We start from the raw sequence: 27,823 nt of genomic DNA on the forward strand, positions 1-27,823 counted from the left end.
GGATCCCATGAGAAACCACCAACCAGTCTAGGAATTTGGCTCAAGGTAGTGTTAGACAAGCCTGAAAGACAAAAAATAAGGGTCAGACTTTATTTAGATTGACTGTTTAAAACCGGAACTAACAGCTCCATTCTGCCAACAAGCTTTTAAAGTTGCATGATGCGACAACTGGTCTTAGTGAAGACAGGCAAAATTTGTCTCTTAACCCTTTCTACTCTCTGCATTTACTGGCTCAATTTGAATTTACCATCTTAGGAAAATTAATCCCATTGCACAAGAGGTGTTTTTTTTTGTTTGTTTGTTTTTTTTGGGGGGGTGGTGCTTGTTTTGGGGTTTTTTGGTTGTTTTTGGTTGGTTGGTTTGTGAGTTTTAGTGGGGTTTTTTTGTTTTGCCTTTTTTTAAAAAAATATTATCTTTTAATGCAGTGCATTTCCAAGCCTGAAAAAAAAAAAAATATAAAATCAGAAGGGCCAAAGCCCAACTAGAAATTAGTCTGGCTACTGACATAGCAGACAATAATGTTTCTATAAATACATTAATGACAAAGAGAGGGCTAAGAACAACCTCTATCCCTTACTGGATGTCAGGGGAAACAGTGACAAAGGATGAGTAAAAGGCTGAGGTGCTCAATGCCACCTTTACCTCAGTCTTAAGACCAGTAGTTCTCTGGGTACCTCGCCCCTGAGCTAGAAGACAGCAATTGGGGGAAGAATGAAGCCCTCATAATCCAAGGGGAAGGGATTACCAATCTGCTACACCACTTAGAGGAATACAAGTTCATGTGTCCAGATAGGATCCACCCAAGGATAGTGAGGGAGCTGGCAGAAGTACCCACTGAGCCACTTTCCATCATTTATCAGCAGTCCTGTCTAACTGGGAAGGTCCCAGCTGACTAGAGGCTAGCAAGAGCCAACAGGAGAATCTGGGGAAACACAGACCTATCAATCTGATCTCAGTGCCAGGGAAGGTTATGAAGCATATTATTTTGACTGCCATAAAGCAGCATGCACAGGACAACCAGGTGATCAGGCCCAGTCAGCACAGGTTTATGAAAGGCAGGTCCTGCTTGACTAACCTGATCTCCTCCTATGACAGTGACCCACTTAGTGGATGAGGGAAAGGCTGCAGATGTTACCTGTCTAGATGTCAGTAAAGCCTCTGACACCACTTCCAACAGCATTCTCCTGGAGAAACTGGCTGCTCATGGCTTAAGACTGGTGCACTGTTCACAGGGTAAAAACTGACTGGAAAGCCGCTAGTGGGAAAGGACATGGGAATGCTGACTGATGGCAGCTGAACACGACCCAGCTTGTGCCAGGCAGCCAAGAAAGCCAACAGCATCCTGGCTTGTATCAGAAATAGCACAGCCAGCAGGGCCAGGGCAGTGATCATCCCCCTGTACTCGGCACTGTTGAGGTCCCACCTTGAATCCTGTGTTCAGTTTTGGGCCCCCCACTACAAGAAAGACATTGAGGTGCTGGAATGGGTCCCGAGAAGAGCAACGAAGCTGGTGAAGGGTCTAGAGCACAAGTTTTATGAGGCATGTCTAAGGGAACTGGGGCTGTTTAGTCTGGAGAAAAGGAAGCTCAGGGGGACCCTTACTGTTCTCTACATCTATCTGAACAGAGGTTGTAGTGAAGTTTTAGTCTCTTCTCCCAAATAACAAGCGACAGGACAAGATGAAGTGACCTCAAGTGCCACCAGGGGAGGTTTAGACTGGATATTAGGAAAAAACTCTTCAACAAAAAGGTTGTCATTGGAACAGGCTGCCCAGGGAAATGATTAAGCCACCATCCCTGGAGGTGATGTAGACATGGAACTTGGGGATAGTAGTGTACTTGGCAGTGTTAATGATTGGACTCTATGATCTTAAAGATCTTTTCCAACTGAAGCAATTCCATGATTCTATGAATTCAGAACAACAATTGGCAAGAGTTCTACTTTGACTTCAAGCTGTTTTCCATTTTCAGATTAATCCGACAGTGTTATTTCTGAGAGAAAAAATCATCAGCTCAGTTCCTTTCCAGTGAGTACTCAGAAAACCTGTATCCTCAAACGGAGTATGTAAATTTTTAACATAATACCTGCCCTTCATTACCAAACCTAAACAAATGCATCTTGAGATTAGTTTCTAGACAAACACACAAGATTCTGGTCTTCCTTATTCACCCTAAGTTTTCAACAACATGCTACTTAAAAAGACTTGTAATTATTGAAGCATGCCTTAACCTTTAGAATTTTTAAAAATTATCATTTAATTCCTGAAATATGCTCATTCTCCACTCTCCGATATTCACTTAGAGATGGATGTGATAAGGAAATAAATACCTACCATGCTTCGAGAAAAAAAAAACCAACAGAAAACAGCAGTTACTCAGGCAACCTTTACTTGAACAAGCTCAGACATACATACAATGTAACATTCTCAGCTACAGATCAACCAGCCTTCTGTCACCAGAAAGAGGTTCCCTCCTCTTGCACATCTTGCTCACTTTTAACCTTACCCTCCTACTTGGCTCTTTGCCACAAATCCTGCTTGAAAAATCAGGAAATGTGGCAAAATGTTACTCTTGCCCGCTTCCCACATTCTCTCGACACTTTACAAGGGAAAAAAACTAACCAACAAAATCTATTTTCATTATGGTGTATCTGCTTGTAAAATAAGAAAACAGCTTTCTGGTGCTTAGGATCAGAAGGGACATTGGATGCAATAGGTTGCTAACCTGAACACCACAAATTACTACCCATCTCCCAAGTACCCTGAAAGCAAGACAAGTAACTTGCACATGGCTAACAAATACTGCCTGGGCACATTGCCTGCCTTAGGCTCAACACCAAGAGATTCACCGCTTTCTCTAATGGTGAGAAGGGCAATTCACTGGTTTGAAGAGCTACAGCCATTCAGCCAGTGGCTCCAGTTATGCCTCTCTAAATAGGAGAAAGAAGAAAATAAATGAAAAGGAAAGTAAAAGAGAGTTTAGTCCTAGAGAGTATCTTGTGAAGACAGCTAAGATGCTGAGCGTTGGAGTATGAGTTTGTGTTTAAGCTGCCTGCAAAGTCCTTTCCTACAGCTCTGCCACAAATGTTTTCCAGCTCTTCTGCCAGCCCTTCTTCCTTAGCATGAAACTTGTCCTGGCTAGTGCTTCAAGGTTATTGCATCAGCTCCATCCGACTCCAGCATCTCCTGAGCTCTTTCTTCCTCTTAAAAATCTTGCCCTTGCCAGCACTTCACTGAGCACTTCACTAACTGCTCCACCAATACTGCCTTCCTGAGGCCCTCTCTCCCACTTGTATCTTTCAAGGCAGGAGGGATCTTGTGGAAATAATGCCGGTTTTATCAGCAGCATTTGTCTCTCCTATTTACTCTTGGGCAATCTCTTCAAGCCACAAAAATCCAGTTATCCTCACTACAAAGGCACCTCACAGATTGATCACCTGTTCCACGCCTCTCTCTCTTTACCCAAACTGGAAATTTCAATCCTCTTTGACATTTCCTTGGAGATACCCAGCTCCTAGGTTAAGCAATACAGAACCAGACAAACCTCTTATCTCCTCTCCCACACAAGGCTTTCCCAAGGGGCTCTTCCCTGATTAGCCAGCATCCTGCCAGCCTGCAGACTGACCATTATATTCAACAAGAACCTGTACATTTAAGTTCCGTAGAACAAACACATAATATACATAAAAGGCAGTCTTTTCCTTCTGATCTGTCAGACAGCTAAAATGCTTATCCAGACGCTCAAGTTCTTCCTCCTTTCCTTGGGCTTCAACAAAGAAAGTTTGATAAGTATTTCTGAAGGGGCAGAAGCAATGATCATCTCTCATGCTGCCTTGCCATTTTAACCTCTTTTTTTACTGCAGGAAAAAGCTAAACAAAAATTCCTCCCCATAATTTTAATAATCTCCTCAGCCTGTTTTCTCTTGACTATTTTCTACCAGTGTTTGAGACAGCTGCCTACTTGAAATCAGCTTGTGACTTTGTCCTCCATCACCAACAGAACAATCTATCTCAGAGATGTACCTGAAAGATCAATCCATCTGACCTATTTTAGACATGTGTCTTTGGATGAGATTGAGTCTGTCCTAAAATTATTTGGACAAGTATCCAACAATAACAAACAAAACAAATGCAGAAAAAAAAAAATCTGCTCACACCCCACCCTTTCCACATTAAATCACTACCAGAAATTTTTCACCATTAATAACTCTTGTGGCTCTATTTTTATACCTCCTGCAGGTTTTCAAAAAAACCTTTTAAAGGCATGAAAGCTAGAATTTGGGTATTACTGTCATTAATGCTGTGCAAAATGTTTCTTTTATAAATCCTGTCAGCAAAGGATTAAATTAGCCCTCTCTTCTCCCTTCAAAAGTGCACTTTTAACTTAAAGTTCTGTATTTAGCCTGATCCCTAGTATTTATGAAGGGTTGCTGCTTTCCAGAATGAAAAATCTCCCATCCTAGGGATGTCTAGAAAACTTGTCACTGAGAATTCTGTCTGCATTCAGCCACTCCCTGCACACCTACCTTTGATTTTACTCATCAAAACAAAAGAAATTCTCTATGACTGCTTACTTATTAAAATCTGGGAACGACAGACTGGTAAACAGCATAATCAGCTTTATTTTTCTTTCAAGCTTCCATCATACAAATGAACCTGCTACATGGTGTCTTGTCCAGACCCAGTCCTGGAGCATCTTGATTCCCAGTTTATTTCTGACAGGCATCTACTTGTTTATATTTCGCAGTCAGCTGCTACTCCATTCACCTGGCATGCTTTTGCTGATGTGCTGTAATCATTTTCCAACAATAAAGCTCTATTGTAGAGAGCCACAAGCTGACAGGCAGAATTAGCAAACCTGTGTCAAGCTTAGCACAGCACCAGTGACAGATGCTGAAGGAAAGGCTGTGGGATCTGCTCTATATTTGTGTGACAGCCCATGGTTCATCTGCTTTTTGTGTCAGCCAAGAGTAGCTAGAAGGCATGAATGGCCGTGAAACTCACCTCTCGGCTTCATCCTGTCAGAGCCGATGATTCAGCTCACAGCCAGATAGCCACAGGGTCCAAAAACAAAAGCTAAAGGACACACAGGGACAAGGATGAAGTTTGACAGGTTGTACGCCTAAAAAGGAATTTCAGCTTTAGAGTCTCACCTTTACTTATGGTGGTGACAATGTGATTATGCAAAACATCATCTCCTCACCAGCCTCCTTACCCTTGTCAGAGGGTTGCACCTCATACAGTCCCACACCATCACCTCTACAGAAAGAGGAACTGCAGGGTGAAAGATGAAATCCTTCAGCAGTGACAGCTCTCTCAGAAGCCAAGGACACAATGTACTCAAAGGAAAATTCTGCTGTGCAAGGTATTTACATGCCACAACCAAACCGAAGTCCTGTGATCCCTGTGCCAGGGAGGTTACATCCTGAAACACTTAAGCAGAACTCAAGTGTGCCATTTAGTGAAAAGAGAGGCACAATACAAGCTCTGGGCAAAGATCCTTGCTGTTCACTGCCAGTCTAACTCTGCAGCCATTCAAGTCAGGAGGTGAAATTCCAATGGACTCCCTGGAGCAGAGTCTGAAGCTACCCACCAGCCACAGTCCTTCCCCATGGTTTACATATCCCACACCGTTTTCTCTTGGCAAGCGTTACTTAGGCTACCACAGCTGAATGGCTATTTATCTGCCTGGTTCATGACAATAAGTTTTGTTTTGTTTTTGTTTTTTTTATATATCAGATCAGATGTGGGAAGTTCTTTAAAGGCTTTTTACATCAAGCAGCTACATAGTTTCATGAAAACAGAAAGGCTCAAAGCATAGTGATAAAAGGTAGTTTAATATATCTACTCATACTAATAGAGGAGATACTGTTTGCTGAAAACAGGAAAATATATGGTAGGCCAGAAGATTAAATTATGAGCTTTGCTTTGAACCTGACAGCTATTACTACTCTACTAACTCCTAGATGCACTTTCAGAAGAAGTCTTGTCATTCTGGATTTGTAAGAAGAGGTGGTCTTATCTTGGGTTTAACTAGCAGGTATACTATAATGCATGCAATAGAAAAGTACACAATTAAGCCTTCGTGAGAAGGAAGCTCCCCATACACACGCATAGCTCATTAAAAAGCTGGAATGGAAAATGTCTTCCCTGTATTTATTTTTCCTTCCAATGAATAACAAACATTTAAAACCTACTGTTAACATAATGAAATCAGCATTTCATATTTATCTTACTGAAGAAGGTTCTGTAATCCTTCCAGATGATCTTCAAATGCAGTAGACAAAATATTGTACGATTCTTATAAAAAGGGAGATGTAGGCATATCTCACTACTTTAAACCATCTTAATACTGAATAGGGAAAAAATGCTTTTTCCATATGGCTTGCTAGTCTAGTTTTTTTAAGGAGAAATATCAAAATAATTTGACTATGATTTGGATAGAAGTCCCAAGCAATGTAAGTCTGAATTTTGGAAAATTTCTATCAATTCCTCAGACATGTATGAGAACATAAATCCATTCCTTCACTGGCAAATATTTTAAGCTATATGCTCACTCGAGGTACTACAGAAATTAAACAAGAGTCCAATGGCAGGTTTAGCATGACCTAGAATTCCACACAGATTTAACCTGACCTCATTTTAACAGTCAATCACAAGAAGTCCAGAGAAGTTGCTGCTCATCTCAGATACTTTGAAATACACAAAGTATTTCACTGGAGAAAAGGTGGTTGATTTCAGTTTGTCATAAAGGGTTTTTTGTGTTTCTTGGGTTTTGTTGGTTTTTTGAGGGCTTTTTTTCCCCTTTTGGTTTAGTGTGTGGGTTTGGGTTTGTTTGTTGGGTTTTGGTTTGGTTTGGGTTTTGGTTTGTTGTTGGGTTTTTTTTGGTTGGTTTATTAAAATTTCATATTTATTAAGGAAATTTTAATTTTAAATGTCCCAGGTTTACATTCTTGCAGTCCCAAAGAACCTACATTTGCCCTTGACACTTGAGCACACAGAAGACTCACCAGGTGAAGAGAAACACATAGAGCAACTCCTTTCAGGCCACAAAATGTCCACACAACTTGCAACAGAGGTACACAGGATGGCAGAGTTACAAATGCATTTTGTGTAGTCTACAGCCAGATGGACAGATTTGGCAATGGTTTGATGACTGCTGACTGGCAGTGAGCTACACAGCCAAAACAAAGGTAAATAGGAGGCAAGAAGCAATTGATATAATGGCATTATCCCAAAGCATACACTCGCTGTAGTCCCCAGTCTTTACGGAAGTACTCTCCCTATGCCTGTTAGATTAGAGTTGTATGGTGACTGTTAATGCTCTTCCCATGTCTTGTGTTGTATCAGCACATTTACCAAAGGTATTGTATGTGTTAAGAGAGGACTACAGTCCTTTGATAGAAAAGGGAATTAAAATATGTGAGCTATCTTCAGTTTTCTGCCTCAAGTTTCCAATGTAGCTTTAAAACCAAGCCATCCAACCAACGCTCCCCAACACACACAGAATAGAGGGATAGCATGGAAAAGATATGAATGATCCAAACAAGAATTATCCAGAGGAAAAATACAGCTCTGTATGGAGGGTACACAGCCCGTTCTCTTTGTACTTACTTATATCATGGATTGCAATGCCATAATACCACAGTAGTCAAAGGCCCCCATTCAGCATGGCTGCCTCCATGGCTAACACTAGGCAACCTTCTAAGAAGGTTAGAATTATAGAATAGTTAGGGTTGGAAAGGACCTTAAGATCATCACGTTCCAACCCCCCTGCCATGGGCAGGGACACCTCACACTAAACCATATCACCCAAGGCCTCATCCAACCTGGTCTTGAACACTGCCAGGGATGGAGCATTCACAACCTTCCTGGGCAACCCATTCCAGTGCCTTGCCACCCTAACAGGAAAGAACTTCCTCCTTATGTCCAATCTAAAGTTCCCCTGTTTAAGTTTTAACCTGTCACCCCTTGTCCTGTCACTACAGTCCCTAATGAAGAGTCCCACCCCAGCATCCCTATAGGCCTTCAGATACTGGAAGGCTGCTATGAGGTCTCCACGCAGCCTTCTCTTCTCCAGGCTGAACAGCCCCAACTTTCTCAGCCTATCTTCATAGGTTCTGAAATAACTCGCATCTTTCCCATCATACAGTACTGCTCACTCAGTTACAGACACACCATGTCTTTACATTCTAAGAGGTCATACACATTTTAAGATGTACCATCAGATGCCCAATGCTCTGGCTCATTTTGGGACAGATTACCCTGAAGTCACTTTTTTCATTTGCATGTTTTTTTCATATGTGGTGAATAGGTGACAGAGTCTTTCTGAGGAATTCAAATCTTGTTTTCTTTGCAGATCCATTACAGTACTTAACTTTTAAAATCATAGGAAATATCAATATTCAAAAGCAGCACATAATTTTTGAAATAATTTATACAAAGCATCCCCATTTAAAAACATCACTATTCCCTTGTTTCAGTGTACTAAACCACTGCTGAGTAGGAATTAAAGAAAAAAAATGGAGGGTTTTTTCTATTATTGTGAAAAAATAATAGTTGTTTTAGAGAAATGAGAATTGTATATTCAGAAAAAAGTTCTCAGGCAAATCAGAAAATCTCTTCTGATCCCTGCAGATTTCCCATCACTGTAGGCATATATTAGTTTTAAATGTCAGGACCCACCTCAATCAAAGAGAAAGTCAATTTGGCACTCAGACTCTGTAACCATATAATGATGCAACGCAGAAGATACTGTTATCGTGAAGCCCTCTTGAGCTTTTATAAATGCATCAAAGCAGTATGGGCTTATATCTGAAGTATTCAAAAATAAGACTTCTATACCAAACACAAACACAAGTCTTTCAAATTATTTCTTATTGTCATGTTACAGCACTTACCATTTTCAAGTACCAAGTTATACATAATTTCACTGAATGAAAATAATCAGAGCTCTGATGAATATCTGAGAGGGATCTCAGGGAGGAACCTCTGATTTCCTCCCACTCAAGCACTGGGATATTTGGACAGCAGGCACAAAGACTTTCCGTAACACAAAACACCTAACCTCAGGTCTACAGCTTCCATTAAGACCATTTCCCCCACATTTCTTCAAAGACCTATTTGCTGATGTTCAGATACTAACCTCCTACAGACTTTCAGCAACTTCCAAGAGCACAGACCATTCCTGTCTTCCAAATCACCATCTCCAAATACCTGTTTAGAAGCAGGCTGCTCACTTTTAGCTTCAGGTAGTTATCAATACGTTTTTTTAAGCTGCTCTGTTCCCTCAAACACTGACCTCCCTCCAATCTTACTCTGTGCCGGTTTTCCCCTTTCCCTCCCAAAGGGGGAACAGCCTACATGAAGAAAAGGGCCATTTTGACTTGCTAGCAGTTTTACACAGTCCTTGCCATAATGCAGGCACCTACACAGGGTAAAAATAGGGCTGCTGTTGCTGTCTCTGAAGCAATAAAGTTGTACTTTACTTACAGGTCATTTTCATTGTTTGCTTTAGACTCACACACCACCAATTAACTTCTCCGCTTAAGGAAACATTAAAGAAACAAGCCGAAGTCCATAAAGCATTTATCAGAAGTCTCTAAACTAGAAAAGATCTAGACCTTACCATAACCTGACAGATTTCTACTGTCTTTCATTTAAGACTACTCTCCTTAAATTTCTTTGACCATAAAGATTTTTTCCCCTTTTTTCTTTTCTTCATATCAAACTGCAGATACTCTGAATTCTCTAAAACCTCAATAACCAGCAGGGCTGGCCAATTCCCATGTCACACATGTTCCTGGAACCATACGAAAGATCCCTTGGTATTGAGAAAAGTGGATTTTCATGTTAGTTGAGGTGACTTTGATAGGACATTCTGACATGCCTTCCCATGGATTGTTTTACCCTGGCATTCTTCAAGTTGTAGTTTTAGTAACACTCTGTCCAAGGTAGCACAAAGACTGGTTGTTTTGTAGGGGTTTTTTGTTTGTTTGATGGTTGTTTTTTGGGGGGAGTCGGGGAATTGTGAAGAGTTTCTGTTGTCTTCCAAAAAATAGCACCATCTTCATACTTATTCCACAGCTTGAGATCCAAATTAGTTGGTATCAGACTGAGAAATACAGTTATTTCAATGAAAATAATGTTTCAGTCTCAAGGGGTGAGAAATTAGGCTGCATGAGAAAAGATACTAAGGTGAGAGGAAAAAAAAACAAGATCCTGAATGACCCTACTGCCCTTCCAGTGATCCCTCCTGAAGTGCCACTAACAGCAGTATTGCCTGCCAGAAAAATGGTACATTGCTATTATTAGCACAATGAGGAGACATGATGGTTTGACTCTTCCTTGTACTGGCAGCCATGTTGCTTCATTCCATTCAAAAGCAACAATTCCCACTAATGAAAGTGACAGGGATAGGCCTGGAGACCAGTACAGTAGAACTGTGAAGCAAAGGAAAACAAAACCCATGCAGACCTTTCAGGCAAAAGAAAACAAAAGGGTGATTTTCCCAAGGAAGAGCAGCCCCTGAACACACGTTTACTATAATGTCACTATAATAAAGTTTCATAGCAGTAGTTTAATTTGAAAGGTGGGGAACACATCCATAAACATATTTCATTCAAATCTGTGATCTTCAGCTGTTTAAAGAGCTAATGGAAATGTGAAGTGACTGGTGAAAATATTTAGCTGTAACTGACAGTTTGCTAAAAAGACTATCACACTCTTTGGATTTATGAGTCTTTTAAGGATTTGCATAACTTGACTTTAAGCTCAATATCTAACGTGAACTGAAGTTAGAACTATATTGCCGCTCCCTCTGAAGTGAGATTCTTTTCCAAGGTAATGTCAACCTGGAACAAAGTATAGGAGAAGTAGTGTATCACCCTTGTAATGTCTCCTTGCTGATGCAAAGGGGACAATAAAAGAAGCAAGAACTTTTAAGTTTCACCTTCAGTAGCAGTCACTGGTAAAAGACGTGAGAATTTTCAGACACAAATCCACACAAAGCATGTGGCTGATGCTGCTGCTTCAGTGGGACATCACATCATGGAAAAAAGGAGGCAAATATGAAAGGTTACATATTCTGACCACCACTGATGCCCAGTGTAGGCAGCAATTTGATGCAAGCCAAGGTCCAGTGGCATTTGCTCAGGAAGGAAGCAGAGGTGAGAAACTGCAGCAGAGAGGAGGATTAACTCACACTGAGGAGACTGGCGCCTTCAGAGCCACAGCGAAGCAAAGTACAGGGCACAAGCAACCCGACATACTGAGCCAACAACAGCATGGACAGGTGCCAGGGTCTGCAACAGAGGTTAGCACAAGCCTTGCACAGTACAAATGCTCCTAACATAATCTTTCCCAGGGCTGGGGACTGTCACATCACAAAATAAAGAAAAACAAACTACCTTGGAGCCTTGAGAAAAAGCTTATATTCTGCAGGTGTGTATGAATGGATGAAAATCCATGAACTTAAGGCTTTAACTGCCTTCAGAGCTGCAAATGAGACAATACACACTGCACCCTTAGGAACTGGCTGGCATCAACGCATATGGCAACTACAAAGTTCACCACCATGTTGTGCTTCACAGCCTTTACAGATTTCATCTCTCAGTGATTAACAGGAAGAGTTGCCTGGACTGCTTTAATGCAGCTTACCCAAGGCACAAAGGCTATGACCCCAGGTCTTAAGCGCAAGCCCAAAGCCCAACTGGCCCTGAGGATCAGCTGAAACTAAACCTCAAGATGCAATATGCACCAATAGCTACTCAGAGCTGGCACATGCCTTCTACAGCCATCACCATGGTTATCCTACCCTTTCAGCTTTATAACTACAGTTAGTGAAACCTAGTGGATGTTGTCACTACATCTGTGCTACACACACAACTAGCAAAGAATAACTGACACAAGCATAACCTAGTAATTTAAAGTAGAGAGAAATATCAACTGCAAACCTTCCAGAAGCCCAAGATGTAAACGTATATCAGAAGTACAAAGAGCATCAGGAAAAAACTGAAAGCCTTAAAATGGGGGGTTTGGGTTTCCTTTTTTTTTTATTTAAATATGGATCGCCTCTGCACAAATTCAACACATCTTACACATATCTTCAATGTGTACATGAGGTCAGCATTTTTTCCACAAAAGTAAAAATGGACAGTACACAAAGTTAAAAGTAATGCAAAATTAATCTAAAGTAGGTGTAGGTATTTTTCCTCTAGGCTCCAAATGCATGACAACATATATATTAAGCATGAAGAAAGATGACAGAACAATATGAATCAAATCAGCATGAAGAAGCAAATAGAAGAACATAAGACATATTCAACAGATATCAGTGTGCAAAACTGATCAGCTAATTGAAAGGCTTGCACAGTATATGTTTATGTAAAACAAAGGAAAAATATGAAAGTAAGGCAGAACTGTTTCAGTTTATGCCCTATAAAGTCATATGATCCATTTGGGGAACCACCTTTGTACAAGACAACTACAAGAACCCTAAAAGTTTCTGGGAGTCTAAAGAATTGCTATTAGAAGACAAAAGAAGAAAAATAAAAATAATTTTAAGAAAGGAGTTATATAATTATTTTAACAAAAGGAAATTCACATAATCAGAACATTTAAATGCTGTATGAAGAACTGTATTAGAATATAACATTTAAAAATCGAATGAGCCTTTCTCATCAAGCAATTTCTGCAGTATTACAAAGCTATTTGAGGCTGAAGACTAAACATTTTCTCTTCCTGTATATTCAAATTTTTTTTACAAAAATAGCGAAAGAGGAAGTAACAGTCTAATTTGAAACAGGGTCAAAAATATGAGCACAATATAAGCTGATTCATAAACAACTGAGCCAGTAAAATCCAGTTTCCTAGCAATGTGTGTCAAAGTTGTAGGAAAAGTTCAGATTGCAACCTCTCCTTCAGCAGGCATCTTTCCATCTGCCTAGGCTGCCTAATGCCAGAAAACTTGTAGGTTTACTGGAATAAGCTTCGACCCCACTCACAAATGCAACTTGAATTGGTCAAGAGGTTTAGAAGTTACTAAGAGCAAGAGGAAAAGGCAGACATTCAGAGAAAACTGCACATAATCTATTTTCTCAGAAAAACAAGCTAAAAATATATATACACAAACTGCTGATAGTTTGAATTTGCGCTGTTACAAGACTGCACTGGAGACATAAGCTTGACCACACAAGTCACAGAGCATTGCCCACATTCTGTCTGGATGAATGTATTTCTTAAAACAGGCATAGTGATGAAGGGAAAATTATTTATTTAAGTAGCAACATAAAAAATTAAAAAAAAAAAAAAACCACGAAAAATCGGAGTAAAACAACATGCATTTTCCTCCTAAGAAGATATTAGCATTGTCTAAAGCCCTAGGGAGGAGATATTTGGGCAGGGAGCGGGCTTTGCTCACCCACACTATGCTGCAAGTCACTGTGGGCAGGCAGCCCTGCCTGAAAACTGTTGGAATTCACCAGAATGGTTTGGAAGGGGACCTTCAAAGATCATCTATTTTGACCCCCATGCCATTGGAAATGTTCAAGGTCAGGCTATATGGGGCTTTGATCTGAAAGATGTCCTCGCCCGTGGCATGGGGGTTGGACTAGATGATCTTTGAAGGTCTTTTCCAACCCAAACCATTCTGTGACTCTATGATGAGTGATAACCTCGCTTCCTCACCACTTCGCTACCCTACCACAAACAGGCTGCACAGGTCTGACAGAGCTTGTGAATACAAACTACCTGCAACAGCAGGAGGCTACTCAAGAGTCTGCACTGCTTGACAAAATTAAAGCTTTGTTATCAACATACCCAAATCTGGAAAGGATGCTCAAGGGCGATGTACTCAGAAAAGACAAGACACCAAAAATCATAACTGCTTCAGGAAAGCCAGTGTGGGTGGGACAGCACGTGTTCACTCTTGACAATTCTGCTGCATCTCCCCCCAGCAGGCATTGCTTACAGAGAAATTTAAGGGTAAAAAGGTTTTATCTATATATTAAATATATAATATAAATTAGAATATATTATATATAAAATATGTTTAATACATATATTCACACACATATATAACTATACACAAAGGAGATTAATATCTGCAAGATGAAGAAATCCACACATGGTCTCTGTCTGGATCCTCACCGGCAATAAAACAAGAAGCAGACTGCATGGTAAACAACAACAGCAGAGATAATAAGCATAGGCATAAGCTGATCACATAACAGATTATGGCGGGCCAATAATAGATTGTTGCCTTAGTGTATTTTCTTAAGTTCATCTTCATGTTTCCTCACTAGCTTCATATAAGAGTCCTTCACAAGGACAGGATGGGTACAACAGTTGCAGGTATTATCCAATTCCTATGCTGCATATGACCTATTTACTAGAGGCTGGAGCTGGGATGAAGGCAGATCAGCTGGAACTTTTTCCAAGAACCAGTGATAGCTTTCACAGACTGCAGTTCTGTGTGGAGTTTTACGATAACAGGAAATAACCCCAATACTCCAGAAACAAAACAGACAGTAAAATTTCCAATTGGAAGAGTATAAAAATTCCAAAGCTTTGGAACCTTGCTGCTCACAAGCAAAGCAGTGACCAGTGCAAACCAAGTTGAGCATTCATATGTAGTAAAAAAAAAAAAGTTATGCCAAAAACTGTTAAGTTAGAATCTGTAATTATCAGGACAACTTGCAAGACTCACATCACTCACAAGTATTTCAGATGATCCTTTGGCTATCACCAGTAGAAAAGCTTATATTAAATAAACTTTAGTCCATTTCTTCAGTCGTAAGTCACTTCTACTAAACAAAAAGGATGTAGTTGCAAACTGCCACAGTGATACCTGGAATATAACAGCAAAGTACTGTAATGCAACAGTCACCACTCACTTGCTACTCTTTGAATAAAAAAATGAAAATGTTATAAGAGGGAAATAACATTGTCTTGCCAAGACTGGAATGATCTGATGATAATTTTTTCTTCTCAATAAGTAAGACTACTACACACTGGTTCACTTTCGCTTTTCAGCATTTTCCTTCAGCCTCTAAGAAAGGACATTGATGGTGTTACTGCCATAAATGGCACCATCAGCAAACAATCAAGCTCTTTGAAAACCCATTTTGTACTAGCACTGCCAACTCCAGTATTCACTGCCTGCATACACAGAAGAGCTGTAAGCACTTCTGATCCGATTATGAAATAGAAAAATCATTCCCATCACTTTGAAGCAGGCAGCCAAAGGAACAAGTGTATTTTCAACAATTCCTCCCAGCTATCAGAAGTGAAAAATAGAAATTATCATTATGATCTTTTTGTCTGATCTCCTTCAAAAGGTCATGGGAAGATTAATATTATGAGCTCATTTCTGCAAAGCAAAGAAAAGGATCCTGTCTGATAAAAATAACAGCTGATCTAAGTTAGACACAGCAGAACTGCTAAACCAGTCAAACTGAGTGGTAGGTTGGTTTTTTATTGTTTTCCATTTCCTTTTTGTAACTCAAGATACAAATAAGAATACATTTAAAAGCAAATCTCCTTATCAAACCATAAACTAACTCAACTGCCCAACTATTAACACTACTCCACAGGAAACATGGTGGTAAATATAACAGGTTCCAATTCTCCTGCTATATCAGGTCCTTAGGAGGGAAAAGGTCTACATGCACACATCAAGCTGCGGGATGATCAGAGTTGTTATTTTACCCTGAATCAGCACTGGGAAGGCAAACAACAGTTTTCTGCCAGCCTATGAGAGCATTCTTGTAAATACAGCGGATACACTGCAGCCATTCATACCCCCAGTGTGGTACTGCAGCCAAAACTCATGGTTGAGACAGCAGCCTTGTCCTTGTCCATTGGCTTAACTGAAAGGAAAGTTGTAAAAAGTTATTAAAAAAAAAAACCCACACAGAAAATGTGACAAAGACTTGGAATGTAGTACTGAAAAAAGTTACAAGTAAAAGCAGTTAAGCAAATATATAGGTTGGGTTTTTATTATTACAGAAATTATTGCATTTGAATACTGAAATATGCAAAGTCCAGGTTTTAAGTGAAGGTAACATACTTAAAGGGCAAAAATATACAATAACTGCTTGCAGATGGTAAACATGTGATTTGATCTAGCAGCTCCCAGAATAGGAATAAGGGTGATTTAGAAAGGAGGGGAAATCAACCCTTTGTTTTATCTAAAGCATGTCTCATTCAGAGTAGCTTTATCAGATTGAAACATCCGTCATTGTGCCACTATTTCAATCACAGATGGTTTCTCCCTCTCATAATATACAGATTGCACAAGAGGATAATGAAACACGATGGCCAGGGAAGAGTGGTGGAGGAATGAAACTTCATTGGGGCCAGGGGAAATCCTGCCTTTTTCAAATAGCTCCTAAGCAAAAGCAAAGATTTAACCACAACCATCACTCTTATCTCACTTGATCTTGCTTCAGTTAGGTATTTAATAAACCTTGTCAGGTCACTTTGCCCTGGCATTACCAGGATACAGCAATTTAAATTCTCCCACACTGAAAAGTCCAATGTAAGCATAAACAGAGTAGTTGCCCCTCAGCACAGAACATATCCACAGCTTCTTCTCCCACCCCCCACTCCCCCTCCCCCCCAGTGCATCTCAGGTCTGTAAGAGGAGCACACAGGCAAAGTCCAGCAACCAGGAGTTTACAGTACCAATGTAATCTCTCCAGTAGTACTCTGCCCAAGAACACTAACTTCAGCTGTGGCCGCTCCTGGGTCAGCACTGATAAGCTGATGTAAAATGAAGCAATCCATTTCACAATGCGAACAGTTGTTTGGCTACACAGGGAACAATATAAACAAATGGATCTATATATAAATCATCATTCATGCTTCTTGTAAAACACAGACTAAGTTCCAGGACAAAAACTACAGTATTTCCAAGAACACAATGGACACTCAAGCAGCTTCTATATTATTCCACCAGCCTGCCCCACTGACACTCCCTATTCCAGCTCTACAGAAGCAACAAAAATAAGGCGATCCTAGGACCTCAGTTTTCAGGGACAAGCTACCCTTGCTTTAAAAAGGGCACTGGAGATCCAGGGAGTAGGAGAACCACATTATCATACAGATGCCTTTTTCCAACACATAAAAAAAAGTAAACGGTAGCATCTCTTCAGCGCAGTGAAGGAAGGAAAAACAACCACAAAAAAAAAAAATTAAAAAACGAACCCAAACGAGTCCTACCCCTACCTTTCCCACGCCTGCAACCGAAGCAAACCAGTCTATCCTCAAACTGCACACACCACTTGCATCTGACCGCAGCGGCTGTAGATGTCAATCCACACCCCCCTTTCTCTTCACCCTCTCCAAGAGCGGCTGTTGAACTCCAAGGCACTAGACCGTTTGACGAGGCTTTAGCTCATTTATGGCAATCACAGTGCATAAAACACACGAGTCCAAGCGACCGTTTTCACTTCGTGTCCGGCAACACCCGCTGCAGGCAAGCATCTCCGGCAGCACCCTTCCTGGCCAGGTACCACTCCCAACACCGGCACCCCCGCCCCGCATGGAAGTACCACCTCGCCGGCAAAGGGGCACGGCAGAGCGGGAACCGCGCTGCTTCTGCCCTCACAGCACGCCTCGGGGGAGGCCCGCAGCCCGCCGATAGGCATGTGTGCGGCAAGCGGCAGGCAGAGCCCTTTACGTAAGGGGATGCGGCTACCCCACCGCCGCGGCAGAGACACTGCCACCCCTCAGGGCTCAGCGAGGCGGAAGGAGGTGCCCCCACCTCCCGGCCGCTCCCCTCCGGTAGCGCTCGGCTACCCCTCACAGCCCGCTCACTGCCCGGGTCGCCTTACCCTGCGGCTGCAGCTCCAGCCGAAGCGGGGCGGAGCGGCCCGCGGAAGGTGCGAGCGACACCCCGCGCTATCCCGCTGCCCCACGCATGGTGTGCCCCGCTGCGGGGTCGCAGTGTGCGCGGCGGGTGCCGCTCCCGGGCTTTTCTCCGGCGGCGACGCAGGAGGTGTGGTGAGGGCGGGCGGGGGCGGGCTCGCCCGCAGCTGGGCGGGCGCCTCTTTGAAGCAGCCGCCCCGCTCCAGCGCGTCAGGCACTGCGGCGCCCCCTGGCGGCGGCGGGAGCGCCCCGCGGGCCGGTGGGCGCTGAGATCGCGGGATTTCCCTCTTGGCAGCGCCCGGCTTGTTCCCTGTGTGTTCCGAGCAGCGATCTCCCTGGGTGGGCCCAGCCGTGCAGAGCCGCGCAGCGCCGCCGGTTTTCCCATGTTGCTTTGATTTATTCCAAGGACTCGCATCTCCGGTTGCCCTAGTGTGACCCACCCCCCCAGGCCCAGCACATCTTTCAGCGGCAGGAGAGAAACAATGGGAGATTGATTTTACGAAGGAGGGCAGAAGGGTTTGCCTCCCTGGCAAGAACAGGAAGGAGGTAGACATAAGGAAACCGTGATGGGCATGGCTGTTTTGCAAGCAGTGCTCAGCAAAACCAGCTGCTTTCCCGTTGTTGGTTGATGTATAGAGCAACCACCGGCTTTCTTCTGTAACACGCGGTGACACAAAAGGAAGAACCCTGAGATGGGGAGATGAGTAAGGAGCTGTCTGGTTGGTTTACGCCCTTGCCTGACCCATCGCAGGGGTGAAGGCACGCAGCAGCCTCCGGGGAGCACTATGGTCAGGGGATCGCAAAAGGCGTAGCGCATCTGGCAGCAGCTCTGCTCCTGCATACCCTCACTCCACTACAATACCCAGAGGAAAAGATGTCAAAAGCAAGAGGGAATGAAAAGCTAAGCTTCCCATCACACGCAACCAATTACCGTGAAAAGCTCAATTTCAGGTTGCCTAGTACAAGAGTTGATATTGCAGCCTGGAGACTGATGAGCTTTAAAGTCTTTATGCCACTAAACTGACTAGCCCTTCTCTCTTACTTACCATAGCAGATCATCTATTTTTTTTCCTCAGATATTTATGGATAGCTGTGGCTTTTGTAACACCTGTCATCCAAACAGCACAAGGTGTTTTAACTATCTTCTCCCAGCACAGCCCAGTCCACTGAAGCTTGTAACAAATGCTGCTCATCACAAGGAGAATCACCGCTATTGTTCTCCCCTTCAGCCTAAATGCCCTTGGCACCCTGCAAGCAGCCCCTTGTGCTAACTACAGACTGCACCCAGAATTACAGCTCTCTTGTATATGCAGTCACACATTCTGCTAGTATGGTTCTGGGTTATATCAAAAAAATATAGTAATAATATGGACAAACTTAAGAAAATAGATATATTTATTGAAATGTGCAATGTATTAGCACTAATTATGTGACAACAACATTTAATATTTCCATCATTTGTGACATTGAAATATATTTCATGTTGAAAAAGAGGGCATCTTAAAATGCATCTTAAATGACAGTTTTGCTCATTACCCAAGATATATTCATAATTGTAACTGAGGTCATTCTCCCAAACAGTCATTCATAACAAATTTTACAAAGGAACAGCTGTATAATGTTAGCAAAATACAGTAAAAGTTCCTTCCCACTTCAGCATCTTTAGCAAGCGCTTGGCTGCGGTACCAGGAGATTACACATGAAAATGCAATTAAGCGTATCTGTTTACAGGACTTAAATTCAAATCATGACTCTTAAGGGTCACAATGTACATGTAATCTCTAAGCCTGGGAGTAGTTGTACTAAATTCAGTATTAATTTTCTAGTCCTATGCTGAAAGTTAGGCCTCACTGCAGACTGAAAGCCTAAAGTCCATTTTTGGTACAATGTGAACTATGTTTATAGATTTAAAAATACAATAAAATAAAATAAAATAGGTTAACCAAGCTGTAACCAAAAACATTTTTGAGATTTTACACAAAAAATTAATTCTGTATATTAAAAAAAAAGATAGCTATTCATTAACTATGGTGATTGCCTGTCAAAACATATTATGCAAGTTCTTAATTTCCAATGTATAAGACTGCCATTTCATTTGGAAAAGAGTATCACACAGAGCAGCAACTTTATCTTAATTCTGTTTGGTAACAAGAGGCAATGTAAAATCCTTAAGATTTTAAGAAGAGAAGGACTTAGAACATTCTGATAAAAGCCATCTTCAATGTCTTTACATTATTTACTGGATTATCACATTTTCAGCTCCAGTTTGTTTACTCTACAGCTTCCTCCATAGGCACAGAGGATCTCTTGCACCAAAAGAATAGCCGTTTGCAGAGTAAATGCAAAGCAAAGAATGGCAGGATTTCTGGTTCTGAATGGGAGTTTGTGTGCCTTGCATCTGTGTGCTGTGATACAGCTGGCATTTTCTGCAGAAGTGGCAAGCTGGTGGATTTACTGGTACATTGATGCACTAAATCTTTTGCTATGCTGGGACTGAGCCAGTAGCAAAGGAAAATGCTTCTTTTCTATCATGCAGTGTAGATGCTGAGAAAGAGGCTGGGTTTAACATTTGAGCAATGGGAATGCAGAGGAAATCAAACCCCAGTTACATAAATTTGTGCTGCCCATACTCGCTACTCAGGCTGAACTCCAACTGAGGTCAGTGAAAGAGCTGCCAAAAGACTGTGGGGTTAATGTGTGTGGGCCACATTTTAAATGTCACTTAGTATTAATGCAAGAAAAAAAATACTGAACTGTAAGTGCTTAGGAAGTGTTGTGATTGCAAAATGCAAAATACAAAGAGACAAAAGAGCACCAGAGACAGTATATATAGTTAGGATAGTATAAATAGAAACTGAAGGAATTATAAATGGAAAAAAATTCACAGTGCATTCAGAGATGCACCTTGCTTTACTCAGAAGTAGCAGCTCCTACTTAAGCACCTTCCCCTACATTCAGGTGAATGCAAAACATTCCTCTCAAAAATATCTGAAAAAAAATAACTAGCACTATCAGAAAAATTAAAGAAAATGTATTTTTCTCTACATGGTATATTTAATGCATTCTGGCTCCCAGCTGCTGCAAACATTTACGAGACAGTCCATGCATTGAGTGCAATGGACAGGACGAATAAGTAGTGCCAGCTCACTTCTGCTTTGTGCAGTGCTTATCCCCATACCCTTCATACAGAGCGTGGGGAGGGGGGAACTAATTAAGTCTGGAAAACTGTCATTATAAAGCCCTAACAATTGCCCGAAAACCAAGAACGAGGGCGGTTTCCTAAGGACTGCCAGCTGGCTGGCTCTCTTGTGATCTAGCGAGGAACTGCAATCCACTTTTCCATATGAACGAAGTAGACTAAGGTTCCTCGTTAGTAAATTCCACTTATCCATTCTTAAAACTGTTTGTAATGAATTAGACATTAGGGTGTGTTTTGGTTTCTTTTATGGCATGCATACTTACGTATTATCTTAAAATTGTTTTCTGTGTGATATTATGTTAATGGTTTGCCCTTAAGTTCTTCATACAATGGACTAGAAAGTTGATTTCAGAGATCTGTTTATATGAAAGCTCTCAAGCTACTTGGTAATGTTCAACCAAACAATGGAGAAGAATATAGTTTACATTCTAAAATATTTAGCACATTCACATACAGAACTATACTGTGTATGCAATATGTGCCATACACCTAGTGTAGTTAAAAGCATTAGATACATATATACACATGTATATATATATATATATATACACACCCATTTTCTTTACATAATGCACCTGCCCTAACTCAGTAGATTGAGTTACCAGTCCAGTTTCATGTCTGCTTTACTCCACACATACTTTCCTCCTCTTTTTAGGAACATCTTCTCATCAAATCCACTGAATTTTATAGCGGCTTCTACACCAACATCTAGGATAGACTTGGAAGGCTCTTTCCGTCCATTTCTACAGTTCAGAAAACGCATCTGGAACATCAATAGATAAGATGTTAGAAAATCAGTTTGTAAAAGCTTAATTTTTCTACAGACTTAAACAAGTTGCTCTTTAATCCCACGAAAGACTGCATAAATGCATGAACAATTTCACTTAGTCCCTAGAAAGCTCAGAAGCTCTCAGATACATCAACACATCTCAGCAGGAATAAAGCCTTAGCATAATTCCTAAAGATTAAAAGTTTCCTCTTCAGTTATATGCAAACTAAGCAGGTTCCTTGAAATTTAACTTATAGGATGAGTTCTGTATTTTTAAATTAAAGAAAAACAGCAAAGACATCCTACAAAGACAGATATCTACACTTTAAGGTTTGTGATGCAACGATTATGTATAAACCTGATGGCAATTTCTGCTTAGGTCATACTTCTATTAAGTTCTTAATATGTTTGATGGGAAGATATTACATCTGTTCCTTGTACTAGATGGTGAGTTATTTTATAGAATGCACAGTAAATTGATTTGGTTATCACTGTTTTATAGATATACATATTAGCAGACAAATACCAAGTATCAAACAAAAACTTACATATTCATCCAGAATGAGGTACGAATCCCTCATCTGTAATAGACCAAAAGAAAAAAAAAAACAACAAAAACTAATGTACAAACCAAAATTCAATTCTCGTGAAGCATCAAGGACAATACAAACAATCATTCGAAACAGGTAGTGTCTCACCACTATTTCAGTGAGCTTCTATCAAGTTTATAGAAATAAACTACAGGATTGCTAGCATGATTTAATTCATGAATAAACCAGTAACTCTTGGAATATTACCTCTCAAGTGTCTAATTGAAATGTGGGTGCACAACTGGATAAGTGTTTTAAATAATACCCAAATTTTCTGCTTTTATACCAGCAGACTTACAGCGTTTTGCATACAGGAATGATTATATAATATTCCAAACAAATAAAGTGACCTTAAATGGTGCTGGGGTGCTTAATTATTACCCAGCAGACAAAGGTAATCTCCCAGATCACAAAATGCCTCAAATGCTAGATTGCACAGTCCCACTTGTATGTCTTACATAGTAGAGGCAACTCAGCCTCCTCACATGACTTCTCCATACATTAAGAAGTAAACTGTAAATGGAGAATCATAATCTTTGGGGATGAAAAGGAACATCTCTCCCATCTCAATGGGAGATTTAAGAATTCCTCTGCTTGGGTCAATTTAGTAATTCCTCACTCAGTTCATAAACTTTCTTAACAGTGAGTTTTAGCTCTCCCCATGTATAGGGTCATCTTACAAAATATCATGAGTTCCACCCTTAGGCACTGATGTCCTTTATTGCAGCTAATGTAAGCTTGATGGCAGCTCATCAAATTAACTGCTGGGCTCTGTAATAGCAACAGAAGTCTCCTTCTGAACGGAGCCTGAAAGTGTAGTCCAAAGGTGTTCAGATAGACAATTTTAAAAGGTGATTTTATTGTGGGAGGGAGTACCCAGTAAGATGTATCAGGCAAAAACACTAGTTCTTGTTCCTCAGTACCCAATATAATGCTGACTGAGATATCTTAGTTCATGCAGGTCAGAGATGCTGTCATAGCATAACATCATGGTGAATCTCTATTAGGAAACTATGCTTGGAATATAAAATGCATTTACATTAACATTCAACTTTTTCAGGACCTTGTGCCCTGGTGTGGAAGAATTGTTCAATTCCAAAGGGCTTAAGTACTGTTCAGAGTTCATCTCTGAGCTGTGGAAAACACAGTTTCTCCAGTTTTGGTGTGTACATCTACGTCACTGAGAAGAGGCCCACACAATACTGTGAGAGGACTCCCACTAGCCTACTCAGGACTGAGATCAATGAGGTTTTACTCCTCTATTAATAACTTCGTGCTTATTAAAAATCCTTAAAGAAAATTGAAAAACTCAGCTTCCACCATAACAAATCCACTTGCTGACAAAGTTGGACCATGCATCTTTGAAGCCAACACTAATGGGGAAAGCGTTAACTGCCATGAAAGTTTCTAGTTCCTTTCCATCTTTCCAACTTTATTTGAAAATAAAGTTACAAAGGACAGTTTCAATTTTACCTTCTGATTAGACTCAGGTACCAAACAGGAGACATATTTGTGGCGATCCAGGAATTGTTCAAATTCTTCATCACTAATAACAAATCTCTCTGCTTCTCTCAGGGCATCCTCACCACTGTTCTCCCCTTCAATGAGCAGGCACTGGAATACCTGAAAATAGAAGGCACATGGTTAAGATTTTATTTCCACTTGCCTTGAGGATAAGAGACTGTCATCTTGGCAAAAACCTCAGTTGTCTCAGTAGCAATGTCTTTAATTTTTCTGTCAGTGGAGCCACACTCTCAGAAACTGTTATAAGTGAATACTACACGAAGGGTACAGTGAAGATCTGTTTGTAGCAAATTAACATTACATAGTCCCAAAGGCAATTACACAGTCATGGTTCCTGATCAGGTTTCCACAGAAATCTTAACTGCTCTGGTCTTAATAAGGGCACAGATAACCAAAGCTCAAATAAACTTCTGATTGAACCTCAAATAGTATGGCTATATTATAAATGCCGGTAAGTACTATGTACAGTGCAGACTATCAACTCAATCTTTATTCTTCAAGATTTTAACCTGATTGGTGACTGAAAGTTCAATGAGCTTCAGATGGTAATAGGAAAGATAGGGATGACTCTCCAGAAACAAAATATAACAGTTTGTCTACTTAACAGCCTCCTTCTAAAAGTCAAGTCCTCCAATAGGAATTTCAAACTGATAACATAATGTATTTTATACACATCGAGTAGGAAATATAATCACAGAACGGTTGAGGCTGGAAGGGACCACTGGAGATCATCTAGTCCAACCTCCCTGCTCAAGCAGGATCACCTCAAGTACATTACTCAGGATTGTGTCCAGATGGGTCTTAAAGATCTCCAGGGAAGGAGACTCCACAACATCTCTGGGCAACTTATTCCAGTGCTCAGTCACCCTCATAGTAAATATGTTCTTCAATCAGGTGGAACTTCCTTTGTTTTAGTTTATGCCTGTTGGCTCCCAGGTGCAGGACCCTGCACTTACCTTTGTTGAACTTCAGAAAGTTCTTTTCTGCCCATCTCTCCAGCCTGTCTAGGTCCTTCTGAATGGAAGTGTGTACAGCACTCTGGGGTATCAGTCACCCCAGTTACGGAGGAGTTGTAATATATGCACACCAACCACTAATACTCTAATACAGAACATTAATGTCGAATGTACAGTTATATATTACTAATGATGTTTTAACTCTAATGTATCATTGTACACTTCTCCTCATTTTCTCTGCACCATGACATATTTTCAAATGTTAAATACCTTCTATCTTATTTTTAGTATCATAAAACCCCTTAGATCTACATACACTGAAATAGTAATTTCCAGCATAGGAAAATTAAAACAAAAAATATTATTGACATACCAGGCTCCATTTACCTGCAGAAAGAGACAGAACTTGTCTCAACACCATATAACACAGAGAAGAAATCCACTAACGCAGACCAAGCTGGAATTGGAGACCTGCCTGAGGTCATTTGAGGTTCAGACAAGTCCAGGACTTCATAATTATTTTTCTCTGAACATGAAACCTATGGTATACACTGCTTTCTTACCTTCCAGCGCACGGGGTTGAGTGCCTTGATCTGCTCGTTCATATCTTCCTGAACATTAAATCTGTTGATCACAGAATTTATTTTGAAAGCAACAGCATATTCTCGGCACCATTGTCTCAGCTTATGCAGATTTTCCACATGGTTCTTCTTTCCTTGACCACGGCCAATTAAAATGTTGACATTCTCATCAAAACTATCACATGAAATTGCCAGAATGTCTAAATATTCACCTGAAAATAAGTTTAAAAAATTGATTAATATTCAGTCCCTCATAAGCTGTCAGGTCTCTGCCCATTTTCACTTCCTTGCAATGTCACAAAGCACCTGAAAATAAAATTCTGTGAAGTCACCACCTGAACCACAAAATCCACAGCTGCAGCACCAAAACAGACATTTTGTGTGTGTGTGTCCATGTCCTCTGCTATGAAGATGGTCTGAGCTATTACTTTATTATACTATTATACCAAAGAGGCAATAGTACAAACTCCTTGTGTTGAAAATGTACATTCAACAATATTTCACCAGTATTTAAGTTTGGTTTGCATTTACTATAAATTAATCTATAAATGAACGAAACCATTTACTATATATGAACTAAACCGTCTCCCACTTGCATCAAAACGCATCTTTTGTTGAGGCTGCCCAAAGGAACTCTCAAACCCTGAGGAGCTCCCAAACCCCACCAGTGCTTCTCTGCACAGCAGCTTTTCCCTTACCATACTTCTTGAACCACTGTTCTCTAATCAGACTGCCGTTGCTGACAATGCTGACGCTTGGTAGCTTCAAGTCCTGCTTGCAAAACTGGACCAGTTTGCCTACAAATTCCCCTCTGTCCTGAAGAAACGGTTCTCCTCCCGAGAAGTTTATTTTCTCCATTCCTAGAAAAGGACCAAAGAAAGATGCTATGAACCTCAGCCTACCTGTTGCTCGTTCCTTCCACTCGATCTCTGTACGCGATCGCAGCGGTATGAAGAGGGGCACACCCAGGGATAACTTTTTCCACGCCATTTGGGGCTGCCGCTCATCACCCCGCCGAACTCACCTGCTTCCTTGAGCATCACCAGCCCCCTCTTGGCCTCCTCCAGGGGCAGCACGAAGGAGGTCTTGGCAGTGTGGAAGCAGAAGCCGCACTTGTAGTTGCACTGCCGGGTGAAGTGGTAATTGACGCTGGTGGGCGTCAGGGACGCGGCGTCGTCGTCGTCCCGCTCCTGTCGGGGTCCCGCCGGGGACACGGGGCTGAAGGCCGAGACCAGCCGCCATCTGTGTAGGGGCAGGGAGAGGGGCCGAGAGAGGGGGGCCAGGCTCCAGCACAACGCGCACAGACGCCCGCGCAGTGCCGCCAGCACCGCCCGGGCTACCGCCAGCGGCAGGCGGTATAGCACACCCAGCTGCATGTCTCGGCTCGGCTTGGCTCCGCTCCTCTCCGCGCTGCGCTGCGCTTTACTTGGACCCGCCTGGGCTCGGCTCGACTCGACTCGACTAGGCTTGCTTTGGCTTGGTTCGGCTCTGTTAGGCTCGACCCGGCTCGGCTTGCAAGCTGCAGCGGAGCCCCAGTCGCTCAGAGATTAAAAAGCGTCGGCCCCCTCTCCTCCCTCCCCATCCCGCCGTTCTGGGGCGTGGGGAAGCAACCGGTTTCGTTTTCCTTTCTCGCGGAAGGGAAACTTGGCCAGGAATCGATGTTTTCGTTCTCTCGCTGTGCTACACCCACATTCCCACCCTCCCTTTTCTGCCCCAGACCCTTACCTCTTCTGCTGAGTGCCATCACGAAACCCCGCGGGTGCTCAGGCTGGTGGCTAGTTTTATCACATCGAGCATCTAAGTACCCCTTTTAATGTGTGTGGACTGCGTGGCTTCAGTTCTTCTGGTCAAAACCGGTGTGACTCGTGAAGCAGGGGGAAAGCTGAACTTGTGGAACTGTGCTTCATGTTTCTCAGAGATAGCCAGAAGCTCTTCTAAGTTTAAAAAGGTTTGCATTGCAGAGCACTCCAGGCTAGGGAGCCTGATGACTTCAGATTCATGAACAGAAAATACATGAAGGTTCTTTAATTCTTGGTCTCCAATACTGCCTAAAGCACCTCAAGCAAAGCTACTGCACCAAACTGAAAATAGGTTTAGACTTAAAAGCAGGAAAAGTTTGCACCTCTGTGAGGGGACATGTTGGTGGGGCAGACGGCTGCCCCTCATGGTAACACCAGGAGAAACTGAGACTAAGCTGCCAGTTCCCATCTTCTTCATTTCCTCAGTGGTAGGGCAGCCGTTGCTGGAGAAAGAGCATGTCCCTTATAGCACAAGTTGCTATCAGCACTCCCAGTGGGTCTAGACACACCCAGAGGTCCTCCACAGCTTTTCAGCC

The 27,823-nt window shown here is 41.7% G+C and overlaps 2 protein-coding genes across 2 annotated transcripts in view; both read right to left on the reverse strand.

The window, feature by feature from the left end:
- The window catches only part of RNF144A (ring finger protein 144A), a 69,162-nt gene extending 51,239 nt beyond the window's left edge, over positions 1-17,923 (reverse strand). The window contains exon 1 of the mRNA XM_061354707.1: positions 17,801-17,923. The gene's annotated coding sequence lies outside the window, so the exon portion shown is untranslated. The remainder of the gene's footprint in view (positions 1-17,800) is intronic.
- Positions 17,924-19,246: 1,323 nt separating this feature from the next.
- Positions 19,247-26,881, reverse strand: RSAD2 (radical S-adenosyl methionine domain containing 2). Its single transcript, XM_061354717.1, has 6 exons — positions 26,513-26,881; positions 26,187-26,348; positions 25,471-25,700; positions 23,901-24,050; positions 22,386-22,418; positions 19,247-21,831 (listed from the first exon to the last, which is right to left on the reverse strand). Exons 1-6 carry the CDS (start codon positions 26,862-26,864, stop codon positions 21,667-21,669), a joined length of 1,092 nt encoding a protein of 363 aa, XP_061210701.1. The 5' UTR covers positions 26,865-26,881; the 3' UTR covers positions 19,247-21,666.
- Positions 26,882-27,823: the final 942 nt, after the last annotated feature.

This window comes from Neopsephotus bourkii, unplaced genomic scaffold (assembly GCF_033783945.1).
Source record: "Neopsephotus bourkii isolate Nb327-2 ecotype Australia unplaced genomic scaffold, CSIRO-AGI_Nbou_v1 NB_74, whole genome shotgun sequence".
Classification (NCBI taxonomy): Eukaryota; Metazoa; Chordata; class Aves; order Psittaciformes; family Psittacidae; genus Neopsephotus; species Neopsephotus bourkii.

What these genes read in the sequence shown, in the direction of transcription:
- RSAD2 (XM_061354717.1), bottom strand. Translation starts at nt 26,864, where the DNA reads ATGCAGCTGGGTGTGCTATACCGCCTGCCGCTGGCGGTAGCCCGGGCG. An exon ending in ACAGTGGTTCAAGAAGTATG is followed by an intron (nt 25,701 to 26,186) that starts GTAAGGGAAAAG and finishes ACTTATTTTCAG; the next exon opens with GTGAATATTTAGACATTCTG. An exon ending in TCAACCCCGTGCGCTGGAAG is followed by an intron (nt 24,051 to 25,470) that starts GTAAGAAAGCAG and finishes TTCTATTTTCAG; the next exon opens with GTATTCCAGTGCCTGCTCAT.